The 23,574-nt window shown below is 48.7% G+C and overlaps 1 protein-coding gene across 1 annotated transcript in view; it reads right to left on the bottom strand.

Moving 5' to 3' along the window:
* MKLN1 (muskelin 1) overlaps positions 1-10,140 on the bottom strand; it is a 100,805-nt gene extending 90,665 nt beyond the window's left edge. Inside the window, exon 1 of the mRNA XM_071552878.1 lies at positions 10,012-10,140. Within this exon, the coding sequence (XP_071408979.1) occupies positions 10,012-10,106 (95 nt within the window). The 5' untranslated portion in view covers positions 10,107-10,140. The remainder of the gene's footprint in view (positions 1-10,011) is intronic.
* Positions 10,141-23,574: the final 13,434 nt, after the last annotated feature.

Below are 23,574 nucleotides of genomic sequence, written 5' to 3'. Positions count from 1 at the left end.
AGTAGAAATAAATCCCTGGCTTAATAAAAACACCAAGAATAGCAGGAATTCTGCCCTTTGATAGTCAAGAAAAAAGATGAAGAGATTACATTCTTCAGCTGATTGGATTTGTAGACAACAGATAAAATATTGGAGCACAATTTGCCAGAGTTCAAAAAAAACCAACAGCCACAACCACTTAAAAACAAATTTCAGTTTTCCTTCATAAAACAATCTCATATCGTGCTGGAAAAATTGTTTAGGTAGTGTGGGGATTTCTACTGCCAATCACCAGAAAAGCCACAGAACTTCAGCTTTCCAAAACTTCCCCAGTTCTGGTGGAGCAGCACATTGCACAGTGCTCACTTCTCACTGCCAAAAGCATTTTCCTGGGAAGGGACAGATCCTTTCCAAGATGATTAGAGGATAGAAATGTCTACACAAATACCCTGGGCTGAGTTTTGGAAGCATCACAACCCCAGTGGAGGATTTTCACTTGACTAAAGCACATATGGAAAAATTTAAGGAAGGCCAGGAAGTAGATTTGGGCCTTCCAGGATTTCACAACCTTGCAGGGATGCTCTTACATGCCACAATATTAGTAATATTTCCACTCAGGGGAAGCCACAAAACCAGACTAAGTGATTACATGTAAAGATATACATTGCTATTTAATGTAAGCCATAAACACATCTTTAATATTCATCAGCACACCCAGTAAAAGTTCACCCAAAAAACTGATGCCTGTGAAAGAATTTAAAGCAGACTGTTCAACAAAACAGACTGAACCCTCCTCAAGAACAAACTGACATCAGGGTTGGAGATTTTTCCATCAAAACTCTACAGAAAACACCTCCTGGTTCCAGGTGGGACAACCTTGACAGCTTTCCTTTCAAAATTAAGGTTCTCTCATTAACTCAAGGAATGCAAAACCAAAATATTGAGCTGGGAAAATAAAGAAGTGTGTGTATATATAAGTATATAAAATAAAGAAGCCTGTTAAGAGCTGGGGTTTTTGGGAAATGCATTACAAGTGAAACATTTGCCCCTGGAGCTACATTATAGAACAATTCCTTATTTTGGGGCAATATACATAATTCATGCTGAAGGGACAGCAGTTCCCAAGCCAACATTACTTTCATATTTGGCAGTTTCCACACCCTGTACCCAAAAGCAGGTTTTTAAGGAGACAAAAAAGGGGAAGTTAGCAACCATCATGAAAGAGCAGAGTGGGAACTCATTCAGCAATTCCTTACTCACAGGTCAATTTACCTAATTCAAATTTTTCCCTTCCATTTTAGCGCTCTGTGTTAAGACCATCTCTTTACTAGTACAATTTTCAAGTGCAGAACATGCTAGGAAATTGGTATTTAAATTTAGCTACCATAAGAGGAACTGCTGCTTAAAGTGTGTACTGACAGAGAAGCATTCCAGAAAAACACAGGTCATGTCCTAACAGAGCTCAGTGTTTGTTCAGGCACCTTCCCAGAGTTCCAGAGTGACATTATGGACCCAGCAGCCTCGGGAGGAAAGGCAGGGAAGACCAAGGGAAACAGCAGCAAATTCCAAGTGCCCAGTTGTGCTGGTTTAAAGGTAAACAGGCAGGAGAAATGAACCCAACACACGAGAGATTATAAGTCAGAGTTACAATTTAATAACAATATCACAATAAATGCAATGGCACAAAGAGAAAATTGGGTTTAACCCACAAAAAAACAGCAGTATGACCCAGTGTCCTGGGGCACAAACACAGGGGGGTTTGGTGGCCCCTGTGCTGAGCCCCACGTGGTTCCCCCGAGGCCAAAGCAAAAGGAAGGGACAAACCTGTTGGTGCAGATGATGGCACAGTCTGGGCAGAGTGGGGGGCTCCTCCTGGCCAGGGTCTGCTCCTCCTCTGCATCCAACCAGTGGTCCCAGAGGTCCCCAAAGCCCAAGATTCCATCCCCTCAGGTTTGGGTGGGAGCCCCCAGTGCCTCCCCCAGGGCAGGGAGTTCCACACTGGGGGATCTGACTCTGGGAGTCAGGGGGGAGTTTGGAATCATTGCTGGCCCCTGAGCAGAGCTGAGCCCTCAGGTGGGTGTGGAGGTGCCAAGGACTCCCTGCAGGGCAGTTCTCCCAGCTCCTCTGCCAGGCTTCTTTCCCAGCCAGCTCCCAGCCTGAGGGCTCAGCTGTGCCCTGGGCAGCTGCTGCCAATGGGCCATTGGGAACAGTTCTGGGCAATGGCCCAGAGGGTGGAGAACACCCAGCTTTGGGCACACCCACACAGGGATAAACTGGTCCCAGCTGCTGAACTGGGACACCAGTGCCCAGTTTTTCTCCCTGGTGAAGCTCCTGTCATTTGCCAGGAACACAAACCACGCCAGCAGAGGAGGAGCAAGGGCTGCCACCTCTCTGCTGCTGCATCAAACCCAGCTGTGCAGGCTGCTGAACTCAACCAAATAGATGGCTGTGCTCCTTGAGTCAAAGTGATCCAGGAAATAATTTCTGAATGATTATGCACACTGAGTTTCAAGTAATGACTGAAACAGCAACTACCTAAAGCGATAACCACTCTACATCTTCAGTGCTCCCTCCTCTCCTTCCAGTAACTGGGGTATTATGGAATTCAGGCCCAGCTGAGCTTACAGTTCACTCTTCCTCCAAAATTCAACAGGCAAAAAAACAAAACTACATTTGATTTTACAAGTTTATATTAAGATGCAGTCAAAGGCAGGCACTGGCTTGATTTGGAACATGATGAATGTGCAGAATTAGACACTGTATTCTTTGCCATGACAAAAAATAAATCAAACAGACTGGACATGATGTCTGAGTAATGACACTTATCCCCAGGAAAACTCTATTTCACAGAGTGTTTTAGTCTTTAACCCAGTAATTAGTCATCAGGAGCTGGAAAACTTTTATTAAACTCACAGACTATACAGCCACATACAAAGCAAATGATCCATAATCTGATGATGTTAACACCTCCCATGAAAATTTTACATTCTTAATGTTCCTGGAAAATGCCATCCCAGAATAGGTGGAACATCCAATACAGGTTCTGCCAGCTTGGTCACACCAGGGAACCTGAGCAATTAGCATTTCACCTTCATCCTTCTGCCAGTGAGTAAAACTGTCTCATCTCTTAAGTAATGTCTATATTTTAACTTGAGCCTGGAGAGTTCTTCTCGTACTACAGCACTTGTGCTTCCACCTGGGAAGGGAAGCAAGAGGTATCATAATTTATCATAAAGTCAGCATTTTGTGATTTTTTTTTCACTCCCTTCACCTCTCTGACATTTTTCTTTCTCGCTAATTCCCCTTATCAGACACCAGAGAAGCACCTCATACTTGTGTGTCCAATCTCCAGGCAGCTTTATGTTCCACAGAAATATTTTGCTCTGTAAGAACTGAATTTCAGCTTCCAGAGAAAAATCCCAGGCTGCAGAAGTGATGTAAACAAGGGGAAAATGCCTGTCAGAACATGAGATTGTCCAGAAACATCCAGAAAATCCATGCAAACAAGCAGGGGGAAAAAATATTTTCCACTGGCCACTGAGAAGAGTAAGAAGGAGAACAGAGAATGTTTCTATGCAGAGGGTTCAGCAGAGGGGAACAGAGTGGGGCAGCTCCTGCATTAGGCAGGGTTTGCATTCCCAGCTCATTTTAGGAAATGCTGGAAGCACTGATCAATATTTAAAGGTTCAGCAGTTACAGTGCCAGACCCTGAGCCCACTCACCCTCCCATATCTAAAGGCAAAGCAGTTACAATGAGGAAAGTGAATTTGCTACATCAAATACTCAAATAAAGCTATAAATACTGACAATTTAAGCTGAAAAAACTACATTAATGCTTGTTTGTGAAAAAAAACTCCAAAAGTCACAGTTCTACAACTAGCCCATCGTTTGGGTCTGGTTTAGGTGGTTTTAAACTGCCGTGGCCTCAGCAGGGTATCCTCAACTCATCAGGGAAACAGAGCTTGGGCTCAGGGAACAGATTTGTAAAAATAAACCTTTTCATTAGTCATGACTTATCTCAGCTTGACCATGAGGGTCTTCAAGAAGATTTATGAACCTCCAAGGTGCAGATCTGAGTCATCAGTTTCACGTGGCAGGAGGGGAAAGTGAGAACCTCCTTCCACTGGTCACAAACTCATGTTTTTTCCTATTACAGACACCTCGGAGAACAGGAGAGCTGAAATTCAGGTTATTTTCTGGGAGTTTTTGGTTGGTTGGTTGGTTTTGCCCTGGATTTTTTTTTAATCCTTATGGACTTTGCCCCAAAAAGTTTGTCACACAAATTCTCAGCACTTCTTACTAATGTTTTGCAGGACCTTAGATTTGAAAGCACAGGAGAGCACATCTCTTCCAGAGTAAACACAATACACAGCACATTTTAAACTGGCCAGGAACTTGCAGTCACATCCTCATAACTAGAAAGCCAAAAAAAAATTGCTTTCTCACTTAAAGTCTATGAGTCACTCATATTTTACCATCAAAGTATCTTTGACTAAGTTTCCTTGCCCTGGTTTGATGGAAATGCAGAAAATCAGCAAAAATACAGAATTAATTTAAGTGCATTTTAACAAATCAGCTGGATCTTTCCCTGGTCAAAGAGACTTTCTAGGAAAGGGACAACAGAGTCATCCAGCCTTCAGCATTTGACACTAGTGGTGTCAGATTGGAAGAGACTGGAATCTTCAGAACTGAAGTTCCACTGTGAAATAGATAAAAATGAGTGGAAAAGTGACACCAATTAGGAGGCTGCAAATGGTATTTAATTATCAGCTAAGAAACCAAACAATTTGTATTCTTAATAACCACCTTAGCACAAAAAAAAAACAAACCACAACACCAATTAAAAATCCTAAAGTCAAACCTAGCAAATATACTGATCTTCCTCTACAGATATTCTATACAGGAAAACCTAAATGATTCTAAAGAACTGAGCAACAGAAATGGGATTAAACTTCCTCACAAAGGTATGTGACCAGTGTAACACAGCAAAAAGCTCTTGCTGGTCTCTGAAATGTGATTTCAGCTCTACAGAACAAAGACAGAAGGACCAGAGTGCATATCAGCCAAATACAAAATACAGTCACAAGTCTGATGCCCCCACCAGGAACCAGGGTCCTTGGATACAGCAATTTGGGAATAGAAAAGGGTGCAGGACTGTCACTGCACAGCTCTTCAGCTCTTACTCAGCTCAGAAGGAATTTCAAACTGCAGTAGGTGCAAAAACAGACTACTGAAAAATCAGGATATAAAATGGTCCTCTCAGAATGCAGAGCAAAAGCTTTTGGTTCTCTTCCCTACCATAAAAAATACTGAAGCTTGAACAAAGGTGACATTACCTTCTATAAACTGTTTATTCCCTCCTTATCCAAAAAAAACAAGTGACAGAGGTCATCACTTCCAGCAGAAGGGAGAGTGGAATAAATGCCAAGGCTCCCTCTCTCAGTGCTTGGCAAAAAGCACCAGCACTCATTTGTGTCCCTCCTGCAAAGCCACTGTAGTGGTGGAGAATCCGTGGGCTGGTTCCCTGTGGAGCAGCCTCCCAGCAGCTCCATTCCTTTGGGAATGAGGGGCAAGGAAAGGATTGGATGGAGGAGTCTCAAGCAACGTGCTGGGTTGAGCTGAAAGCTCTCAGTGCACTGGTGCCTCTGCACAGCTCCGGAAACACCAGACATTTCAACAGCAAATTTCCTCTTGGATCAACTTTCTTCCCAAAGGCAAAACCTCCCCTCAAGGCAGACCAAGCCAGCCACTATTACCAGACTAACTCTTCCACTTCTACCCACAGAGTTTTTAAAGTAAATATCCAAGTCAGTGTTCCTGCTGGACAAGCCAAGAGGACAATTCCAGCGGTTTGAAAAACAAGAGAACGATTCCTTGGCAGACTCAAGAAGGACAACCCTCACCTAAAGTTTGGAAAGGTCTCTGCAAACATGCAGGTAGCTGGAGTCCTGGTAAAACAGTCAGAAACTGAATCCAGCATCAATTCCCATCAAATGCCAGAGGAGACACACCAGGACTCACCAGAGGAAGCTTCTGTGTCATTGCAGGAAAACTGGTATTTTTTCATGGACTATTGATCTCAACTAGAGCATGACCAGAAAGGCCTTTGAAAAACACTTCTGGTTTTGTTTTCTTTTGTTTAGGCTTTTTTTTATTAAAAAGAGCAGTTATCAGGTGATTTCAGTGCTCTGAAAAGTTTCAGGGCCAGTTCAGCATCAGATGAGATACAAGTCACAAGACATCTAATTTCTTCCCTGGTCAGCAGTGATTAGTTTTATATTTCTTTTACATTTAAAACCATAGAACTACTTAAGAAGTGTGTTTAAATCATGCTTAGCTGACAAGCCACCTGCTCCTTTCCCACAAGCACTTTGCCTGCAATGCCACAACTCCCAACAACAGGCAACAATACTGAGTAAGTTGTTATTCATTCCAACATTCATGAGAGCGCAGAGTCTCTTCCACTCCAAGGTTAAAGTGGTTTCTTCATAGCTAGACTAGAAAACTTACTCAAACTTTAAACTACAGCATAACCAGAATTCCCAATATCATGGGAAACATGTCTAAGATTGAGTCCTTCCAGACAACCATCGTTCTGTTCCTCATATCAAACACTAAAACAAGTTTTAGCTCTACCTGTATGCCCATCCCACGGTGTTTTATGTTCCTGCTCCTGCAGTTTTCAAGTTTTCACCCTTCACTCCATTCCCCCCACAAAAAACACCCTCTCATGTTTCTTTACACATTTTCTCTTTTTGAGAGTGTAATGTTAAATCACAGCCTCTCCTTTCCATTTCAGACTGCATTCAAGCTGCCTCTCACACCATGGGAACTGAAAATCAGCAAACAAACCCCAAACTTTCATAGCAGACAGCACATCAGGACCAGCATTCCTCAGACCAAGGTCAGCATGCCGGAGAACAACCCCAGCGCTGGGATTACGCTGCTGGAAAACCGATAAAATTGTTTCCACTGATGATAAGCACTTCTCAACAACATCTTAAAAACAGCCAAATGCAAGGTCATGCTTTGGAAAACACCCACCCTCCTATAGGAATTGGAATTGTATCAGGGAAGGCAATGACATGAAGGACTTTGGGCAGCACTGCGGATGCCACGTGAACATTAATTCCTGACACGGGTCTGGAGGGAAAGGGACTAATGGGAGCCTTGGAAAGGAGCACCGAGGAGAGAGACAACACTCTCTGTATCTCATCAGTGAGATCAATAATGGACTGTCACCCTTCTGCTCGGGGAACAACACTTTGATACAAAGTTAAAAGCCAGAAATGCTGGGAGAAATAACAAGATGATCAGAGACCTGAAAGAGCCATCAAGTTGTTTTAACAAGAAAGATGGGATTACTTAATTATCACCAAAGATTATCAATTAGGAAAGAATCCAGTTCTTTTTCATATCTAACAAAGCAAATACACAGAAAGATACATCAACAAGGAGTTCAGTTCAAAAACTTTTCAAAGATTTGCTTAATTTTGGGAAGTGGAGATAATTGAGGACATTAATAATTAACAACTAAGGCAACTCTGCCACTTGTTGAGAGCGGGTGAGCTCAGGATACATCAATCAAAGGTCAGTAAATGCAGCACAATCGATGATCAGATGAGGCTCTACAACCCACGATGACCCAGTTGTCCTGTGATCCTGTCGCTCCTCCCAAATTCCAGACCAAAGCTGGCTTATCTAAAAGGTGTTATTGAAACTATTACACCTAAACTCACTGCGGGCACTCCAAACTTCACTGTCAGTCACTGGAGGAGTTTAACAGGCTGTAGGTGGATGCCACGGAGCCAACTCTGCCACTGAGGAGGGAGTCAGGGCAGTACAACACCAGCACAAACCGATGGCTGCAAAGCACAGCTCCAGCCTCCTCCTGCCAACCCCCGAATTCCCAAAGGCAGGAAGGCAAGTGACCCCTGTCCCCTGAAACCACACAGAGCAGGTGACGCAGCCCAGCATTCCAGAGGTCAGGGGCAGGAGAGGACACCCAGCTGCCAAACAGCACAGCCCACAGGCACCTGACAGCCCCTCACCTGCAGGGCAAGGGAGGGAGGGCACTGACCCTTCTCCCCGTTTCACCCGGTGACTGACCTGCCTCTCCCACACACGTTCTTCCCTGTTCTGCTCCCAAATCCATGGTCAGCTTCACCTCCTTAGGTGCACCTTTTCCCTGCCCATCCCTGGTGCTCCAGCCCTCCCAAACCTGACCCTCCAGGCCCTCCCCACGTACCACCCCAAACCTGCAGCCCAGACCCTCTGCCCCACACAACCTCCTTGGCCCCAAATCTCCTCAACATCCACTTCCTTCCCCAAACACAACCCAGTGATGGGCTCAACCCTTCCCATGAACCCCCTTCAAGCACCTTCTGCCCCCAATTCTGCTGTACAGACCCTGCCTCACACACAGCCCCCCAAACCTTGCTGTAACACCCCCTACACACACACAACCCTGCAATACAAATCCACACAAAGTCCCCCAACCCTGTTGTAAAGACCCCCACACCTGCTCTACAGACCCCCTCATACTCAGAACCCCCTAATTCTGCTGTAAAGACCATCCCTCAAAGCCCCTCTAAACCCTGTTGTGCAGAGCCCCTCTCAGAGTCCCCCAAACTGCTGTACAGACCTTCCCTGACACTCAGCCCCTCAAACTCTGCTGTACAGACCTTCCCTGACACTCAGCCCCTCAAACTCTGCTGTACAGACCTTCCCTGACACTCAGCCCCCCAAACTCTGCTGTACAGACCTTCCTCACACACAGCCCCCCAAACTCTGCTGTACAGACCTTCCTCACACACAGCCCCCCAAACTCTGCTGTACAGACCTTCCTCACACACAGCCCCCCAAACTCTGCTGTACAGACTTTCCTCACACACAGCCCCCCAAACTCTGCTGTACAGACCTTCCTCACACAATGTCCCCCAATTCTCCAATACAGATCCCTCCTCATACACAGCTCCCTCCAAACCCTATAGAGACCCCCCTCACACACAGCCCCCTAAACCCAGCTATAGAGACCCCCTCACATACAGCCCCCTAAACCCAGCTATAGAGACGTCCCCTCACATACAGCCCCCCAAATCCTGCTGTACAGACCCCCCTTCACTCACGGCCCCCCAAATCCTGCTGTACAGACCATTCCTCACATACAGCCCCCCAAATCCTGCTGTACAGACCATTCCTCACATACAGACCCCCAAATCCTGCTGTACAGACCATTCCTCACATACAGCCCCCCAAATCCTGCTGTACAGACCCCCCTTCATTCACGGCCCCCCAAATCCTGCTGTACAGACCATTCCTCACATACAGCCCCCCAAATTCTGCTCTACAGCCCCACATACCCTGATATGTACACCCTCCCTCACACACAGCCCCCCAAAACTCTGCACAACCCCCCCCAACCTCTCCTATACAGATTCTCTCTCACACACAGCCCCCCATACTCTGCTGTACAGACCCTTGTTCACACATAAGCCCCCCAAAACTCTTTACAAACCCCCCGAACTTTGCTATGCAGATCCTAACTCACACACAACCCACTCAAACTCTGCTGTACAGATACTGCATCACAGACAGGCCCCCCAAACTCTGCACAACTTCCTAAACTCTGGTATACAGATCCTCTCTCGCACACAGTCCAACCAAACGCTGCTGTACAAGCCCTTCCTCATACACAGACACCCAAAACTCTGCATAAACCCCCAATCTCTGGTATACATATCCTCTGTCACACACAGTCCACCCAAACTCTGCTGTACAGACTCGCTCTCACACAGATCCTCAAACTCTGCTGTACAACCCCCCGCCACACACACAGCTCCCAAAACTCTGCACAACCCCCCAGACTCTGCCGCACAGACCCTCCCTCATACGCAGCTGCGCTCCCTCTCCCCCCGCCACCGCCTCCCCCCGCAGGCCGCAGCGCAGGCCCCGCGCAGGCCCAGCCGCCCGGCCACCCCCAGAAGGAAGCCCGGAGCGCGTCCCGGGCGCGGCGCCGGTGGCGGCACTCACTCGGGCAGGTACGTGGAGGAGAAGCTGCTCCAGCGGTGCAGGCTGTAGCCCAACACGCGGCTCTCACCGCCCGCCGGACCAGCCGCCGCCGCCATCTTGTTGTCAGCAGCGGCCCCGGCAGCGACCGCGGGGAGGGGGCGGGGCCGCGCTCTTAAAGGGGCCGCGCTCTTAAAGGGGCCGCGCTCTTAAAGGGGCCGCGCTCTTAAAGGGGCCGCGCTCTTAAAGGGGCCGCGCGTGGGTGGGCGCGGACGGGCACACGGCGGGAGAGGGGCGGGGGGACTGGAAGGTCCTGTGAGGGCTGTGCTGCTGAGGGGCTCAGAGGGTTCCCTGAGGGACTTAAGGAGTTCAGAGTGTGCCCTGAGGGGCTCGAGGGGTTCAGAGGGTGCCCTGAGGAACTCAAGGAATGCCCTGAAGGGGTTTGGAGGGTGCCCTGAGGAACTTAAGGGATGTCCTGAGCGGCTCGAGGGGTTTAGAGGGTGTCCTGAGGGACTCAAGGAATGCCCTGAGGAGCTCAAGGGCTTCAGAGTGCCCTGAGGGGCTCTGGGAATGTCCTGAGGAGCTGGGGGAGCTCAGGGGGTGCCCTGAGGGGCTCAAGGCACTCAGGGACTGAGGGATTCAAGGGATGGACTGAGGGGCTCAGGGCACTCAGGGGATGACCTGGGGGGTTTCAAGTGGTCTCTGGGGCTTGGGGGGATGCCCTGAGGGGTGATGCCCTGTGAGGCTGGAGTGGAATGTTGATTACCTCTCTTGGCCTTGCACAGGTGGGTGCTTGGGAAAGGAATCGAGAAGAACCCGGTGGGATTTGATGGCACACCAGCAACTGGAATTATGGAATCATTAAAGTTGGAAAAGACCTTAAAGATTATCAAGTCCAACATCAACACCACCACTGCCATGTTCACCATTACACCGTGTCTCTAAGTACCACTTCACACATTTTTTGAACACTTCCCCGCATGGTGGTTCCACCACTTCCCTGGACAGCCTGTTCCAGTGCTTCACAACTCTTTCATTGAAGAATTTCTCCCTAATAGCCAAGGTAAATCTCCTTCAGCACAACTTGAGGCCGTTTTCTCTTGTTCTGTCCCTTGTTCCCTGTGAGAATGAACCAACCCCACTTGGCTCCCCACTTCTGGCAGGGAGTTGTAGAGAGCAAGAAGGTCCCCTCTGAGCCACCTTTTCTCCAGGCTGAGCTCCCTCAGCTTCTCCACATAAACTCAGCATAAATAACAGTGATTCCTTGTACAAAGGGAGTCTCCATAGTTTTTGAAGCCACCCATTAAATACTGGAACACTGAGGAAAGGTCTCCCCTAAGCATTTTTTCTCAGGGATGAACTGACTGAGCTTTCTCAGCCATTCCACACAGAGCAGCTTCCCAGTGTTTGGGTTGTTTTTATGGCCCTTCTCTGGACCCTCTCCAGCCTGTTCACATCTTTTTTTGCATAATGTGTGGCAAAACTAGACACAATATTTGAGGTGTGGCCTGGCAAGGGCTGAGTGAAGGGGGATAAGGATTGATTTATCTCCACTGGTGATTCCCCTTTGGTGCAGCCCATCATTCAGCCACAGCTGCTCCCACCAGGATCCCTGGGTCCCTTCCCACAGAGCTGCTCTCCAGACCCAGATCCCAGTCTGTGCTGTGCTCCTGGATTATGTTTCACAGGTGCAAGTCCTTGTTGAACTCCATGAGGTTCCTGTTAGCTCACCCTTCCAGTCTGTCCAGGTCTTCCTGCAGGATGGCTCTGCCTTCCAAAGGGTCTGTTTCCCCAAGGAGTTTGGTATCACTGACAAACTTCATCAGGGTACACTTCATCCCATCAGATCACTCATGAAAATAAGAGACAGGACAAGGGGGAACAGCTTCAAACTAACAGAAAAGAGACTTAGATTAGATATTAGGAAGAAATTCTTGGCTGTGAGGGTGGCGAAGCCCTAGCACAGGTTGCCCAGAGAAGCTGTGGATGCCCCATCCCTGGAAGTGTCCAATGCCAGGTTGGATGGAGCTCTGAGCAACCTGCTCCAGTGAAAGGTGTCCCTGCACATGGCAGGGGGTTGGAACTAGATGGTCTTCCAACCAAACCAGTCTGTGTTTTCATGATTCTATATTGAACATTAAAATATTCAGAGTTTCCTCCTTTGCAGTTGATGAGATCTGGCAGCACTGGTACCTCTCTGGGTCTGGAGTGCTGTGCTCCGTTGGGAAGGAAGCTCCTTTTGGGATGTCCAGACCTGGACCAGGTTGGATTTCAGTGCTTCAGGCCACTGTGTGCCCAGATCTGGCTCTGAAACCCCAACCACTGATGGACCAGCACATAAGCTTGGGCTTCTTTGACAAGATTCTTTATTTGAGATTGTTTAGAGTTTTTTTCTGGAGAAGGGAGATGTTTTTACCCAAAGCTCCCACCAAAGCCAGGGGGAGACTTTGGACATCCTTGGGGCAGCTCTGGGCTCCTTGAGAACGCAGGGAAAATATTTCAAGACCAGGGGAGGAAAAAAAAGGCAAACAAATAAACCGCTGTCTGCTGGAAATGACAGATTGAAGAGATATTATGAGGCAGGACAGCAGGATGCCTGGCTAGATTAAATTAGCACAAGGATTCTTTTATTTTTTTTCCCCCTTTATTTTAGGAAAGAGAGTGAGAATGTGGCAGCAAAATCTGCCTGCGGATGAAAAACTCGTTCAGCAGCCTTGAAGGCTGAACATCAACGGGGTGTTTCAAAAGCGAGGGGGAGCAGCAAGCACTTCATCTCAAGACCCCTTCCCAGAGGGGGTTTGCAGCGTTTTCACTGGAATCAAAGCCACACAGCTCTGCAACAACACCACAAAGTCTGGATGAGGCACAAACATCCACATCTCCCACCACCGCTGCACTAGCGAGGCTTTTTGAAGTTTGTGGCCGTCCCGTGGCATTTCAGACTTCACTTATCCAAACTTTTGCCCGTGGGCATCCCTCCTCTCCTGAAATTACCACAGGAGTAATAAAACAAATGCTTTACTAATAATATACTCCCAACCCCAGAGGAAGAGACGCCACCTCAACTGTCAGAGCCTCACAAACAAGCAGCACAAGAGGAGCAATGCCATGTGAAACTTGGGACCTCTGAATATGAAATTTAGGGCATTGAGAGCGTGGGGCAACAGCCCCACAGCAGCCAGGAGGAGAAGGAGGAGGAAGAGAAGGGAGCACCAGCAGCTCCCTGCTGCACAGTGAGACAACCTCAGGATTTCTCAGCCCCATATCCTGTTACCACTTGAATCAAGACCTGGATGCCAAGCCAAAGTATTTTTAGCACATTTGGACTTAAAGCGAAGGGAATGCTGGTGAAATACGCAGTACTGACAGCCCTGGAAAATCTTTATTCATCTGCAGCACAGGCAGCAGGGAAGGCTGTGAGGAAGCAAAGCAATCCCAAGCTGCAAAGAGACCCCCACAGTTCTTCCAGCTGAGCCTGCCTGGTGCTCTGCACTTACTGGTGGCTGATGCAGAAGAGGATTTTTTCATGTTGGAAGAAGAGGGTTTTTCCACACTCTGAGTGGACGGAGCACAGTGGGAAGGAGTGTGATGTGCAGGGAAGAGTCATGCTGCAGATTTGCACAGCCAGGAGCCTCCAGCTGAGCTCTCTGTATCCCAAGTATGCCCAAGCCCAGCTGCAGTAGTGATAAGCCCATGGAAGAGGGGGAGACTCAGAAAACACGAGTGTGTGAACCCCACTGCACCAGTCCAGGTCTGTGCTGCCCTTCCTGGGCTAATGCAGCCCTGGATCTGTGGAACCTGTGGAGCCCAAGGGAATCAGTGTACCCTGTCAGACCTCCAGCATTGACTGAGACCCACTGCCCTGGGAAAGATTTCCAAGAGAGGGCACTTATCACAGAATCATTAAGGTTGGAAAAACCCTCTAAGATCATCAAGTCCAACCATTAACACAGCACTGCCAAGCCCACCACTAAACTGCATCCCCAACTGCCAATCCACATGTTTTTTGAACACTTCCAGGAACAGTGACTCCACCACTGTCCCATACAGCCTGTTCCGGTGCCTGACCACCCTTTCAGTGAAGAAATTTTTCCAAATATCCAATCTAATCCTGGTACAACTTGAGGCCATCTCCTCTCATCCTATCTTTTGTTACCTGGGACAGGAGCCCAACCTTCACCTTGCTCCAATCTCCATTTCTGGAATTGTAGTGTGAGAACGTCCCTTCTGAGCCTCCATTACTCCAGGCTGAGCCCCACCAGCTCCCTCAGCTGCTCCTCATCAGACTTGTGCTCCAGACTCTTCACAAACTTCCTTGTCCTTATAAAGCAAACACCTTGCAGAGCTTTCCTTCTCCTGAGCCCCTCACCTGGGACCTCAGACTCTCCAGTACGATTCAGTGCCCCGAGACCAGAGCTGGCTGGGTGGATCTGTGCTGCCTCTGGCTGGCTGGTTTGTAAAGAAGGGGCCATGGAGGGGAAGTGAGAGCTTTCCCTGCTGCAAAAAGGGTCCCTTTGGCGTTCAGGGTCCTGCCTTCCAGAGAGCCCAGAGGTCCCTGAACGTGTGCCTTGGACAGTAGCTGGAGCTGCTGGGAGAGGCCAGGGTGACCACAAGAGATGTTCCCCACATCTCTTTGCCAGGAGGATGCACACAGGGCGCTCACATGCTTGTCATCAGAAAGCTGGGAACCCAACCGTAGGAAACTCAGGGATTTGACAATTGTTTGTGTCAGCCTCGAGACAAACATCTCAACCCTTCCCCCCCACATCAGAAACTTGCTCCTCCACCGCTCGTGTGTTTCGAGTTTCCTCATGCAAAACCTCGCGTGGGCGTTTGGATATGTAATGAGCACATAGTTCAGGATGAAAACAAGTTGCGTGGAAGAGCCAAGCCACGCCAGAAAAATGAAAGCAATACAAACAACAACATGGCACGAGGCCATACCAGCTCGCTCGTGGGCCAGCCGGATCTCACGTCCTCCCCGGAGCTGCGGAGCTGATCAGCTGTTGGAAAAAGAGACCTCTAAAGACAGGCGGGAGGAAATAGCATTGGCAGCACAGGCCGCTGCATGTTCCCTTCCAAAGCAGGACAGAGCCAAGGACATCAGGCAGAGCTGTAACATTTGGGGGTTTGTTGCTGGGCCATGAAGTCAGGCAAAAACCTCGAGTGGGCTGCAGTTGTGTAAACTCCCATTGTTTTTTCAGAGCGGAAGCGCAGTCCTGGCCCGGCAGGGTATTGTCGTACCAGATTTTGGTGATACTCACCCAACTGAGCTCCTGCTGCAAGGCCAGGGCCTCATTTCACTCAGTGTATCATGCAAAGGGGATAAAACCTGCTGCCTGTGCTGGACCTGGGCTCGGAGCACCCTCCCAAGCCGAACACCTGCTGCCTCCCTCAGCACCTTCAAAGAAAAATGCCTCTAACAGAGAACATTCTGAGTTGGACCCACAAGAATCATCAAAGTCCAACTCCTGGCATCTCCTCTAACCTGTGGGCAAGACTGGAGCAGGACCAGAAGAATTCCAAAAGCTCCTCAAACTGGCCTCACTCATCTTCATCCCTCATTTTGATGACGTGATGGAAAAAAAAGCAGCAAAGCTTATTGAGACCCATTTTCCGTGGGGCCGCCATGCACATCTACACTGAAAAGGGATGAGAACAAGGCTCAAAACCAGATGATTTTATTGTTTGCTCCCTTTAGAGAGAGGGATCATCTGTACCTCCTTATGACACAGTGAAACAATAGCTCCTTCCAAAAGAGGTAATAAAATACCTCTTCTGACTAGGCCCTGATCCAAGCATCTGCTCCTGGGCTATGCACTCCAATACCTGCTTGAGGCCTCTTCACCACCTCTTGGAGCATCCATCCTTTGCATGAAGGCTTAAATCAGTGAAAGACCTTGCTGCAATCCAGAAGATTGAAAGGGGCCTGAAATGCCAGCGCCTCCATACACACACTGGCATAATTCTCTGCATAAAACCCAGCTGTAAAAGGCTTGTTTTGCAAAGCACAAATGTGCATTTTTTTCAACTCAAGGTCAGTAACTCAGCTTCATTCACCAGTCTCCAGCTGCAAAACAACATGCCCCAGACAATGGAGGAGGGTGTATGTGAGTCAGAAGATGCCTGTTAAGGGATGCAAGTGGCTCCAAGCCATGCTGGGGAAAGAAGATCTCCTTGGCACCCTTGTGTGCTCAGCTCCATTTGAACTAAAACAGGGCACTCAAGGGCAGGAAATGCCAATGAGGTGGGAAGGGCAGCACAAATCACACTCTCACTTTCTGTCCTTTGATAACATCATAGAATGTTAAGGGTTGGAAGGGACCTTAAAGATCATCTAGTCCCAACCCTCCTGACATGGGCAGGGGCACCTCCCACTCAGTTGGGTTGCTTCAAGCCTTATCCAACCTGGCCATGAACACTGCCAGGGTTGGGCCATCCACAGCCTTCCTGGACAACCTATGCCACAGCCTCACCACCCTCACAGTAAAGAACTTTTTCTCAATATCTAAGCTAAATTTCCCTCTCTCAGTTTGTACCCATTACTCTCTGTCCCATCACTACAGTTCCTGGTGGAGAGCCCCTCCCTGGCTTTCCTGGAGGCCCCTTCAGATACTGGAAGGTGCTGTGAGGTCTCCACACAACCTTCTCTTTTCCAGGCTGAACAGCCCCAACTTCCTCAGTCTGTCTTGCAGGGGAGATGCTCCAGTCATCCTAGCAACTTCATAGCCCTCCTCTGGACTTACTCCAACAACTTCCTTACCTTCTTGTTTTGGAAAATGCACTTTTCTAACCTCACCCCTCTGACACCCTCTCTATGCCCACCAATGTGACGTGCCACTGCGCTCAGCTCCACTCCACGATTCAGTGAGCACTCACAGGAAGCAGAGGAGATGCTCCCAGTTGTGCCTCAGGCTAAAAATATTTACTCATCTGTTCCCCCCAGGCAGGTGTGCTCATCCCAGGCAGAGCTGCTCCTGCTGGGATGCGCTTGCACGTCAGGCACACGCTGCTCATCGTACACTACGGTGCTTCTCTCTTTCCTACATGCCCAGGGTGCTGTGATAATTTCTCTGAATCACCCAAAGAGGATGCTCTGTCCTGTGTTTCAGATGCAGAATGTGCCTTGGAATTCAATAGTTGCTATAGTGCCTAATTACACATTTTATGGTGTACTTAGTCACAATGGCTAGAGCTGTTGTTATTAGGCTTGGACTCCTTCTGTTGCTTTATTTTAAAGACCTTTCTACCAAACATTTTCTCTCTGCATTAAAAATAGTGTATGGCAGCATTTTCTCCCTCCAAAGATACCACCAATTCATGGAGCACTGATCACCCAATGGACAGTAGGAAGAACAGGGTTTGCAGCCTGCTTTTGTCAGTGCTCTGTGATGCACATAAAAGTCAGCTCAAACGACAGCAACAAAACATTTCCCAGGAGCTCCTGAGCACTGATCCTGGCAACACCCTGTCTGTACCTCGGAGACAACTCCCACTGTCTGCTTGTGGCATGCACACCTTCCCCTGGCAGTACAGAGGAGGTGGCTCCTTGGGTGCTCTTCCCAGAGGCAGATTCAGCTCATCACAGTGGGACACGTCTTGTGTGAGGCTGAATCACTCTCCTGGGGTGCTGGTCTGTTTAGGCACATTGCAGAAGAGGTTCAGCTTTAGTGCTTTAGTTGGATGAGATGAGTAAGACAAACCCCGTGCTCTGCATTGCTCCTCCAAATCAGAGAAATTAGAACTCAAGTGGAATTGACTGGAAGGTCACCCCCTACCTGCAGTGCTGCATCCAGCCCTGGGGTCCCCAATGTCAGAAGGACATGGAGCTGCTGGGGCAAGTCCAGAGGAGGCCACAAAGACTCTCCAAGGGCTGAAACCCCTCTGCTCCAGAAACAGGCTGGGAGAGCTGGGGGTGTTCTGCCTGGAGAAGAGAAGGCTCTGGGAAGACCTGAGAGCCCCTTCCAGTGCCTAAAGAGGCTCCAGCAGAGCTGGAGAGGGATCTGGAAAAAGGGTCTGGAGTGACAGGATAAGGGGGGGAATAGCTTTAAACTGACAGAAGGTTTAGATTGGATATTAGGAAAAAATCTTCCCTGTGAGGGTGGTGAGGCCCCGGCACAGGTTGCCAGAGAAGCTGTGGCTGCCCCATCCCTGGAAGTGTCCAAGTTCAGATATGACAGTGCTTGGAGCAAGCCAAGATAGTGGAAGCTTTCCCTGTCCCATGACAGGGATGTTGGAACTGGATGATCTTTAAGGACCCCTCCAACCCAAACCATTCTATGATTCCACGATTCAGGCACAGGGATGTTCTCCACCCTACACAGTAGGATTGGTCTTTCCCCTGTTAACCTCTCTTTGTGCCCGGGTTTCTTGTCAGGAGAACCGAGCTAAATACTTAATTGCCTACTTTCTAAGAAGTCAGGCAGGATAATTAGCTAATGTTTGGGTAATGTGTCATAGGGTAGGAGTGCTAAGTGGTGTTGCTGTCAGCAGCACAGTGGGAAGTGAAGGACTCAATCTCGTTTTTCAGTCGGGAATGTCACGGTCTACCCCTAAGTCCATTGTTCCCGTTGACTGGTTTGCTGAAGGCAGAGAACTTGGGCAAAGTGTTTAAAGCAAGAGGATGCCAGTGCTGTTTGTGATCCAGAAGAACTGTCAGACGAGTTGGGTGGATTTTGAAAAAACAAAACTACCAATGAAGGCAAAAGCAGGGAATATGCTTGGGACTGCCCAGGAAGTCCACATGTCTGTAACTGTGGCATAAATATTCAACAGCAACATCCTCTGAGTAACAAAAATGCATCAGGGAAACTTTTCTTGCCCTGCACTTATTGTAGGCAGGCAGCACAGCGTGGCACAGGGACCCATCTTACTCACTCTGGGGACTGAAGCAGACTCAGCCCAACAGAGATTTCACATGTTTAATTTTTATTATTCTGCAAATTACATTATGGATGAACTTCAAGCCCTTCTCATGTCCACTGATCATAATTGATGAGATTTCAATTGTGCCTCCTTGAAGTTAAACATCTGAGAGACACTTTGGTTAATAGTTTGCCTTTCAGAGCAATGCATTAGCTCTCTTGTGCTCCTGTCTGCTTAATTTAGAGCAAGTGGCCCAGAGTGATGCAATTAAGGAAGGAGGAATCTTGGGCTGAAGCTCCAATGCTTTCAAATGACCAGCAGACCCTTCAGTGCCAGCTTGTTTTTTTACAGTGGCTGGAGCAACACTTTCCATGACTCACTACTAATTATGCTCTGGATTTGCAAACAAATGTTTTTAACCTTTTATTGTTGTATATGAAAATTATAAACCCACCAGTGCTATCCCAGTGCCCTCCAAGGATCTGCTGCCTCACCTCTGCAAACCTGGCTCTTGCCAGGCCAATCCAGAGAGGCACATTCTCCCTCTGCCTCTTTTCTTAAATGTTTCTCCCTCTCTCTATTTATTTTCTCATCCTGAGGACAGTCCCATGCTTTGATCTACACAGAAGATGACTTTTCCAGCAAGGCTGCTGGGCTCTCCCTGTTTCCTGTGGAGTGTCCAGCCACAGGCCACATGGAGATGGTGCCAGCTCTGGTCTCTTTGCCCTGGTGTTTGGTTAGCCAGCCACAAAGTGTCTCAGCAGCTTCTGCCAACTGCTCTGCATCCTGCACAGACATCTCACTTGGGATCTCCACAGCCAGGAGTAGGGAGAGGAAAAAACACAGATAACCTGGAACTGATCCTCTCCACTGTCAGCATTCTCTGATCTTTTGCAACAGGATCCATAAGGAGGAGTGATGCCTGACCTCTGGAAAAGGAAAGCATCCTTTCACTTTCCAGGGCTGATGAAATGCACATCTATGGATGTGCACATACAATGTCCACATGCCAAACCCACCAACCCATCCCAGTGCTCCCTGGGGATAGATTGTGCCCAGTCTCCAAAGTCTAAGAAAGGCTGCTTTATTCCAGAGCATTGCTTCCTGTTGTGTCTGTTCCTGGTTTTATAGTAAGTAGGTGGAAATACTGGCAGCAGTTCTGGGAAGGGCAGGGCTTGGGGAAGGATATGCCTGTTCACCAAGGACACCCTCCAGGCCACAGCTAGATACTGCACTTAAAACCCTCTCTGGCACTCAGGCCCAAGTCCAAAATGAGGGGAACACGGTGCTCCCATGAAAAGGGAGGAATTTTCCTTCCACCAAGGACAGAAATCATATTCTGTGAAGGAATAAGCAACTTTTCTCAGTGCAATTCACTCAGGGGATCTCAGGTTGCATTTTTTATCTCCAGAGGTTGTCCCAGCAGCAAATCCAGTTGAACAGTCTCTGCACCGTCCAGAGCCCAACCCTTAGGGCTCCCCCCACCCAAAAGGCTCTTTTGGGGAAGATTGGGGTGACAGGATGCATATGATTTTATCTATAGATCCAGAAATTTTAAGTCCATTGAAGGACAGTGTTTCCATTTTCTTGGGAGACAGGAGAGCCACATATCCATAGAGGCTTCTTTCTCACCAAGCTCAACTTCTGTCCAACTGGAAGCAGTTTCCCAGGAGCCACAGACGGGCGTGGACTGGTGCCTGAGCCCATTCACACTCTGTTGTCTCCGCGGTTACACGGTTTTGCAATCTGCTCCTTGGGAAGAGGAGGGAGGCAACAGTCCTGTGACTGCTGAAGGCTTGGGATGGACTCGTGCTTGCAGGCAGTCATCTCTGTGGGCTTGGCAGGCAGAGCTCAGAGGTTTGTAGGATGTGAGAATGCCATTCCTGCTGCTTTCCCGACCTGCTGCCACATCCATGGATTGGCTGTGGGGCTTGGGAGCCTCCCCAGACAGCTCAGAATGAGGATTCCCTCTCCAGAGATGCTGGAGGAGGAGGATACACTACCCAAAGTCAGAAGAGAAGGGAAACAAGAATATGATCCAAGCTATAGCATCATTCAACTTGGGCATAAGGAAAAGCACACTCCAGAGAGTATCAGTCCAATACATGCTGGAATAAAACAAGCTCCCACCTAACCTCAGCCAGCACAGGTTTTTCCCTTGCTGGTTTAGACTGAAATACAGGACAACATTCAGATCCTGTCCTGAAGTGGTGCTGCATGCCACCAGCCAAGCACTTCCAAGTTTCTCCCAGTCGTGGGTATAACAGGAGGGACACCTGCAAAAGGCCACCTTCCCTTCTCCAGTCTGGGCACTCAGCAAGGCACTTCACTTCCTGCTCAGGTCATCCCTCAGTACCTGCTGATGTATCCCTGTTTGCCCAGACTTAACATATGGAAATTCAGGCTCCTTGGTCGTTGCAGGGAGTGAAGGAGTTTCCTTTGCTTAAGCCCCGGGGTAAGAGCCTTTGTGCAGACACCTTGTTCCTGGGATTTGTCTCAATGGGGCCTAAGTCTGGCTGTGTCCTTCAAGGTGAGGACCTGCTCCCATGGGAGTACTCCAGTTCACCCTCTCATCTTCCCTGAGACCCTGATTTCTGCTGTTTGCCTTGAATCCAGTCATCTTTGTCAAGGATGGGGAATTTGGCTCCATGTTAAACAGGAAGAAGCTCGAGGGTGTGTTGTAACCTCATTGAATATATGATGTACCCTAAAGCTATGGATTTGCTTGTGATTCCCAACTCTTTGTTTGCCCTGGATGTCTGGGGAGCACCCACCACCCGTGGCTGTTGCAGAGCCCTGAACATGAGCCCAGGTGAGGCAGAACAGCCCTGCCTACTCCAGCAGGATGGCAACACCAGACACAGCTCCCTCTGGGAATACACAGCTCCGAGGGTAAAAATAACTTGTTCTGTAAATGGAAAAGGGCAAAGCAAGCAAAGAAGAAAGTGAGTCAAGCCACGTTTGCACAGGAAAGGGAAGGTGGGGGGGAAGAGCAACAGCACAATACTGAGCCAGGGGATCGATGCTACAGAGCAGTTTGAGGTGGGTGAAGCCCAAGGAGTACCAAAAACACAGATCTGTCTCCAGAGGATAAGAAGATGTGTCTCTGCTCTGCCTGACTTCACCTGGGCGGTGCTGGAGGGCATGACCACAAACCCACATAACCCCGGGTGCTCTGAACCCCATGCAAGGCTTTCCCCTCACAGTGCTGCCCTCAGCGAGCTCCTCCTCAGCTCCCATGTGTCTCCTTCACTGCTGACCCCACCCCATTCCATGATGGAGATCACAGCATTGGGAAGGCTGGAGGTGCCAAACCTGCCCACGGTGGCTTCTGGGGTGTTTCTTGTCAAGAGAGAGTCAAACCACCCACTGCTGCTGCCCATGAGACCTTGGCTTCTCCTCTGCCAGCAAGCAGCAGTCACACCTCTCTGTGGGCATCCAGAGCTGGGGCTGAATGTGGAAGCAGCTAACAGGATGAAAAGAAGATAATTCCAAGAAAATGCTTGTGTGTAATAAGCGAGGACAGGGTGTACTCCAGACAGCTCAGAGAGGAAAAGAAGCAACAGCAGTGACCTTTTGTAAGTGATGGAAAACTAGTCAGATAGCTGGGAACTTGGAAAAGGAAATGGAAAGAAGAGTAATCTCGGAAATTTTTACCTGGCAATTCTGACTTTGGTCCTGAACACAGCAAGGGGAAAGGCAGGGTGTGACATCAATCTCTGACCAGTTAAAGGATGATGGGATAACAAAAGTTGAGGCATAGGGTTATTGAGGATGCATAGATGGAGAGATTTCTTATCATTCCATGAAATGAGTGGATGTGGGAACATGTATCAACTCATCAGTGAGCAGCGTGATGTAGTGTCTAACAAAGGCTTTTCTTTTTTTTTTTTTAATTAATTTCTCATGGCTTGGATCTGAACCTCTTGGCTGAACACTGCAATTTGAAGGTCCTCTCAGATGACCACACGGTATCTTGACTCCCCACAGATAGAGTTTGATTGTTTCTCTTACTGACCCCGTCCCTCCGTTGAAGCCGTCACTCTGCAGACACCAAACCACTGCATTCATCTGCTTCCTCCAACCTCGGTGCAGATAAGACTCGACAAAACAACGCATCCTCCAGGATGGAGGCGGCAAGCGAGAAAGCCAGAACATGAGTCATCCCAGCCTTACGGGCAAGGATTGCCTGGATCTGCGCCGTGCAGGAGGAGAAGAGCCGTGCAAGGGGCTTGCAGGGAGCTGATGCTGGTCCTGTAGGGATCCTGGACCCCTCCCAAGGACCACTGTGTGCTTGTATCATCATCATCATCGTCATCATCATCATCATCATCATCAGGACCTTAATCATAGATTCATAGAATGGCCTGGGTAAGTAGGGACCCTAAGGATCATCCAGTTCCAACACCCTGCTCATTGGCCTGGGTAAGAAGGGACCCTAAAGATCATCCAGTTCCAACACCCTGCTCGTTGGCCTGGGTAAGTAGGGACCCTAAGGATCATCCAGTTCCAACACCCTGCTCGTTGGCCTGGGTAAGTAGGGACCCTAAGGATCATCCAGTTCCAACACCCTGCTCGTTGGCCTGGGTAAGTAGGGACCCTAAGGATCATCCAGTTCCAACACCCTGCTCATTGGCCTGGGTAAGTAGGGACCCTAAAGATCATCCAGTTCCAACACCCTGCTCATTGGCCTGGGTAAGAAGGGACCCTAAAGATCATCCA

Source organism: Pithys albifrons, chromosome 3, assembly GCF_047495875.1.
Source record: "Pithys albifrons albifrons isolate INPA30051 chromosome 3, PitAlb_v1, whole genome shotgun sequence".
Lineage (NCBI taxonomy): Eukaryota > Metazoa > Chordata > Aves > Passeriformes > Thamnophilidae > Pithys > Pithys albifrons.
The sequence above is the reverse complement of the archived record's forward strand: the minus strand, read 5'-3'. Positions and strand labels throughout refer to the sequence as shown.